The sequence below is a fragment of the Phasianus colchicus genome, chromosome 1, assembly GCF_987193195.1.
Source record: "Phasianus colchicus chromosome 1, bPhaCol1.hap1.1, whole genome shotgun sequence".
Taxonomy (NCBI): domain Eukaryota; kingdom Metazoa; phylum Chordata; class Aves; order Galliformes; family Phasianidae; genus Phasianus; species Phasianus colchicus.
This window is the reverse complement of record NC_143436.1, coordinates 82,557,729-82,563,728: the sequence shown is the minus strand read 5'-3', so window position 1 is coordinate 82,563,728 and position 6,000 is coordinate 82,557,729. Positions and strand designations below refer to the sequence as shown.

Below are 6,000 nucleotides of genomic sequence, written 5' to 3'. Positions count from 1 at the left end.
TCCGCTCACACGTCCCTCACACCGCCCCACAGACCCGGCAGACCGCTCAGACACCCGCCGCAAGCAAACACACACACCGCCTAGCCCACATTCCCCTTCGCACGCCCCACATTCCGCCTCACTCGTTCCCGCCCCTCTCCTCACCGGCAGCCAATGGCAGCCCGAGGAGTAGGCGAGCCTCCCTTCCCTCCCACCTCCTACTGGAACCCCTCCCGCGCGCATGCGCCTATCGCTCTTAACGGCGTTCGGGCGGCCGCTGCCTTTCCGCTTCCCTCGCGGGCGGCGGCTGCGCGTGAGCGCCGCCTCGCGCCTCCCGCCCTTTCCTGCGGGTTGAGGCCCCGCTCGGCGCTCCGCTGCCCGCCCCGGGCCGGGGATGCGCGACGCGGCGGGATGGAGGTGGAGGAGGCGTTCCCGCTGGTGGGGCAGATGGGACCCTACCAGGTGTATCTGTGCGTCCTGCTGGCCGTGCTCCTCCAGGTGAGGGGTGCTCGCGTGTGGGCTGCAGCCGGGTGCTGAGCTCTCGGGGTGCAGGCGCTGGGGTGACCTGTGGGCGGCGGCAGGGCTGGAGATGCTGCAGGGTGAGCTGGGGGCGCGAGGCCGGTGCTGCATGTGCCTGCAGGAGTCCCGGCTCGTGTCCTTCCGTGCGCCGTGACGGAGGGCGCGTAGTCAGATGAAGGGCAGATGTTGGAGATTCCGCAGGGGATCGGGCACGACTTCAGGGTGGATATTAGGAAAAATGTCTTCTCGGAAGGAGTAGTGAGGCTGTGGCACGCCTGCCCATGGAGGTGGTGCAGTCACCTTCCTGGAGGTGTTTACGAACCGTGTGGATGAGACACTGAGAGACGCAGTTCAGTGGGCACGGTTGGACTAGTTGATCTTAAAGGTCTTTCCCAACCTTAACGATTCTATGAAGTAGGTGTGAGGAGAATGTCCATCTTCATAGTCTGGCCTAGGCATAGGGTACAGCTGAAATCTGACACGTGTTAATTTACTCCGTTTTAACTTATCAAACTTGTGATTGTGGTGACTTCATCTAGACTTATTAATTCTGGAATACAGCCAACACAGAAGTGTACTTGCTTCGCGGAACAGGGGGGCTTAACAGCATCCCTCCCTCTACTGACTGTACCTTATGGTCACCTGGAATTTCCAGTCATAAGCACTGAGACTCTAGATATCTTCTGCCAGCTAAGGGATTGATGGAGGAGAGATATGATAAGAAACTCATCATATATCATCAGGTAACTCAGATACCATCAGATCAGATACCATCAGATAACATCAGATAACCATCAGATGCTCAGTTCTGTCAGTTGGGGATTCTGTACGTGCTTGCGAAGCTGAGATGTTGAATGGCAAAGACCTTGTATGTTTCTATTTCCTTCTACTGTTTATCCCCATTCAATTTTCTCCACCATCCATGCGTTATCTGATTGATCTTTTAAAGTTAAGCATTGATTAGAGCTTGTTGTACTGGCTGTCCAGGCAACTTGTGTGCTCACTAAAGGTTAGGGAGTAAGGAGTTATTAGCTATTTCTTCCAATGCTGGTCATGGTTTGCAACTATGACAAGTGCTCTTTATTCCCAGTAACTGTTCTGTAATGCCTTTTCTTGTTCATTTGCTTTGTGACAGCTTAACTTATTTCTCCACTCAGAAGTAGACTGTAATATATATTATATATTAATATATTCAGGATAGTTGTAAGATAGAAATGGAACAGGTGTACAGGTCTTTTTCCCTCTTGTGTTATCTTTAGTTCCTGAACTTTACCCATGAGAATCATCCTCTGACTGATATAAATTCCTGTGTCGTACAGATGTGGAGTACAGAAAACATTGCAGATGGAGGTTTGTGTCTGCCAGCCAATGAGTCAGTTTTATACAACTAGTTCCTGCTTGGGTGGCTGATTGCTTTCTACGTTCCTTTGTTGGTGCCAGAGTACATGATACGTCATTGGGATGTGCTAGAATCAAGCTGAAGATTGTTGCCATGACTAGTGTTAGTCTTCTGTTTGGTTTATTGTCACAATCTGGAGGATGCACACAAAGGTGTAATGTATTTGGCTCATGTGATGTGGATTTAGGTAATCATGGTCTCCTTCAGTGGATTAGATGCGGTATCTGTCTACAGAAGAACTCCTCTTAGTCTGTCAGTCTGCTAAGGACTGACTCTTCTAATTTATTGCTCGCTTCCCTGTCTTTTGCTACATGCTCCCTCAGCTGGATTTGTGTTTTCACATTGGCACATTTGTTTCAAAACTGTTTCTACGTTCTTAAAGATAAGAGTACCACAGGGTGAAAACTGTTCTTTTTATCTGAACTGTCAAGTTTCTTCATCTAGACACAAGTATACAGAATTCAAACTCTGTGTTCTCTACCTCATAAGATTCCTTGCAGATTTTCACCTTTCCTTGTAGATTTTGTGCTTTTTTATCTCTGGATATTTCTGATCTATTGACTTTTGTACTTCTTTGTAGTTTTCCCTTATGTTACAGTGGTTTTGTTCTCACATGTTAAGCTGCTTTTGTCACGTTCCTTACTGATGTGCCAAAATAAAGTCTTCTCGTCTGCTCTCTAAATTCTAATTACAAACATAGTTTAGCTCACAGAATTTCTCTGGGATAAGCTCTACCAAATGCACAAGTCTGTTTGCGTGAAACTTTCCGTGTGGCTGTCAGTTTTCATGTGGGCTTGAATGAACTGGTCCCAGACCTATGGGACAAGCTTAATGATACTGCTGGGAGGGGGGGGTGAGAGAGGAAACCCTCCAGGTTGCTGGTAGTTGGAAGATTGATTGTATATCATCAGCGTAAAACAGGCCTCAGTATTAGGCTGGTAGGTCTCTTTCAACTTTGCAAGGTATTTGTTTTCACTTTGTTTTGTTTCTGTATTACCTGCTGTAGTTATCCATTAACTTGTTGGAGCTGTTACTCTATTCAACTATGCTTGGCTTATTCACTGCCAATCTAATGGCTTTGGAAGATTTTAGGGCATGTTCAGCAGAACTGGATGCTATCTTTATAGTAGTACAACGATAGCTAAAGCAGGGAAACATTTTGTTCTAATTTCTATAGACTTACCTGAAAGCCATATTTAACTGATGGGTATGGGGTTAGGCTATGAATTGTAGGCTGCATTAATCTTGCATTTTCAGTGTGTATTCAAGAGTTAGAGAGGCATAAGGTGAGCTGATAACTCTTAGAATACTTATTACTTTACTTAGAACTGAAAGTAGCTGTTTGACACCTATTGGTTTCTAGAAAAGCGCTCGCTATCTTTTGGAGAAAGTGTGTTATTAAATAATTGTCTTGTGCTGTTGTTTAATGTGTAGCAACCCTGAACAGTCTCATATCTTGATCAGATGCTTAAGAGCATACAAAAAAATGTTTGTTGCTCTCCTGTGTCAATATAGACAGTTGAAGGAGATTTGTGTTGACCAGTGAATGTGAAAGACTGGTCAGTTCCAAACAGAGCCTGTGATAGGAATCTGAGAACGGGAGCATGTTGCTACTGTGGTTCTTTTAAAAAAGATACTTCAAACATTTTAGAGTTTAAAAGGGGGGAGGTATTGTCTGCAGAGGTGAAAGAATCTTTGCCTGAGGTTGGGTGACATGCTCACTGGGTGGTAGTATGAATAATTAGTCAGGGTGCTGTTTCTTTCTAGCTTGGAATTATCACTAAATGAAGGGAAGACAAGATAGTAAGGATAGTGTAATCAAGGTTATTGGAAAAATGTTTTAACTTTAGACAAAGATACTCCTGATGCATTGTGGCCCTACTGAGAGGTCTTGCTAATCTCCTTGTGGCTGGCAGCGAGCAAATGACCTCCATCATTAGAATATCATGATGCAGAGCTCTGCTCTTTAGTGAGCCTGCCTGCACAAGCCTGCTGAGGGAAAGCAGGTAGCTTACTTAAACTTTTTGTCCAAGTAAGTTCTCTCCGGACCTTGAGGAATAATTCAGTTTGAAGCAGTGTCTGGCTTCAGTAGGATACAGATGTGATTTCATACATAGCAATGCTTAACTGTGTGTCTTGGTGTAACATTCTTTATTCTCCTTGTTCTGCTTCCTGAATGGTGTGGGACGTCATTCTGCAGTTGTAGTGATAACATTGAAATCTTGTCTATGAATCTTTTCAATGCTTGTATTAGAGTTAATTATGCTGTTCTTTGAGATATGTTCACTTGATCATAAATTAGTACAGTTTACTCTGTACTTGATGAGGTATTCTGTTAGGATTTTATTTGAATGGAAAGTACAAAACAAATCTGAAGTGTAAGGAAAGAGACATGAGCACCTTATCAGCTGCCAGCATATCTACCTTCACTCACAGTCACCTCAATCCAAACCAGTGTCACCCTAAGCTTTAGACATATGCTTATATGCACAGTTAGATCTTAACCACAAAGTGCATGTAGTTGAGTTTATATTTTTAGGTGGTTCTACATGTCATCCCACAGTTCCCAGGTTTTGTTGCTCTTCTCATGATTGGCACTGAAACAACATGTTCTGTGTATGTCTCGATATAAACACATCTGATCAGCTTTTGCAACCTAATTTGCAAGGCTGGCTTCAGTTTCTGTGCAGTTCAGTCCTAGAAGATTCCTGATCAATGTGCTGTTGAAGAACGAAGAGTTCTTGTTGATTAATGTGGCAAGAAGTGTGAATATGGGGAGAAACACCCAGAAGTGGATATCCTGAATGCACAGCAACAGAGGAACCTGCCATCACTTACTACAGAAACTATATATATTTTTTTTTACCAGCACCCCAACTATAGAGAGCATGCTTCTGTGTGATGAGGTTCTCGATGGGGATGGTATGATTTTTTTCCATCAAAAGCAAAGATGATGGGAGAAATAATTGTGCTGTGTAAGGAGTAAAGCTGTCAGAAGGAACTTGTTCTGCCACAGTTTACTCTAGCTATTGTTGAATAGTTTGCTTTTGGGATATCTTGTTAACAGAAACAGAAAGTAACTGGGAGGCATCGGGTGAATGGTGTCTGGTATCTTTGTGTTGTATGGCTAAAACATACAGGGAGGTGGTTTTTTGTGTTATTAACATTTATTGTTACATCAGATATTTTGTGCAGTGGGATAGTTATTGCCTATGGTGGGAGCTGAAGCAGTCCTCTCTTCTGTTAATCAAGATGGCTTTCAGCATGGCAAATTCTGCTGAAACTGTCAGTCTTGCTTGTCTGTCCTCTGAGCGTCTTTGGAAGATGAGCTGGGAAGTTGGACATAATTGTACTGGATGCCAAAGATGATGGAAAACAGATATTTACTTTATGACACACTACTCCCTTTCCTTCTTCCCTGCCCTTGTGTACATACACTCTCTAATCTTCCTGTGTTTTGTAGGCAGTAAACTTGCTGTGTTTTTCCACTAGTAAGCCACGTCATCATTGCTCTCCTCAATGACATTCCCTTCACTTAAGATAGTTTGGCTTCCTTTTCTGCCGGATGATTTTACTGGCTGGTATGTAAATACATTTCAGTGTTTCTGTGATTCTAATTTACCTCGAGTACTATGTTCAGTTTTGGGCCTCTCGCTCCAAGAAAGACATTGAGGCCCTGGAGCGTGTTCAAAGAAGGGCAACAAAGCTGGTGAGGGGTCTGGAGCACAGGCCTTATGAGGAGTGGCTGAAGGAGCTGGGATTGTTCAGTCTGGAGAAGAGGAGGCTCAGGGGAGACCTTATTGCTCTCTATAACTACCTGAAGGGAGGTTGTAGCGAGCTGGGGGTCGGCCTCTTTTCTCATGTAACTGGTGATAGAACTAGAGGGGAATGGCTTCAAGCTGCACCAGGGGAGATTCAGGCTGGATGTTAGGAAATACTGCTTTTCTGAAAGAGTGGTCAGGCAGTGGAATGGGCTGCCCAGGGAGGTCGTGGAGTCACCAACCCTGGAGGTGTTCAAGAAACGGTTGGATGTTGTGTTGAGGGATATGGTTTAGTGAGAACTATTGGTGATAGGTAGATGGTTGGTCTGGATGATCTTTTAG

General features: G+C 44.6%; 1 protein-coding gene across 2 annotated transcripts in view; it reads left to right on the top strand.

Annotated features, from left to right (window-relative positions):
* The first annotated feature begins 227 nt into the window (after window positions 1-227).
* Window positions 228-6,000, top strand: part of SLC22A15 (solute carrier family 22 member 15) — a 37,735-nt gene continuing 31,962 nt past the window's right edge. Inside the window, exon 1 of one of the 2 annotated variants that reach the window (XM_090150325.1) lies at window positions 228-477. In XM_090150325.1, the coding sequence (XP_090006451.1) occupies window positions 391-477 (87 nt within the window). In that variant the 5' untranslated portion in view covers window positions 228-390. The remainder of the gene's footprint in view (window positions 478-6,000) is intronic. The other variant, XM_031613011.2, reaches the window with a different exon arrangement.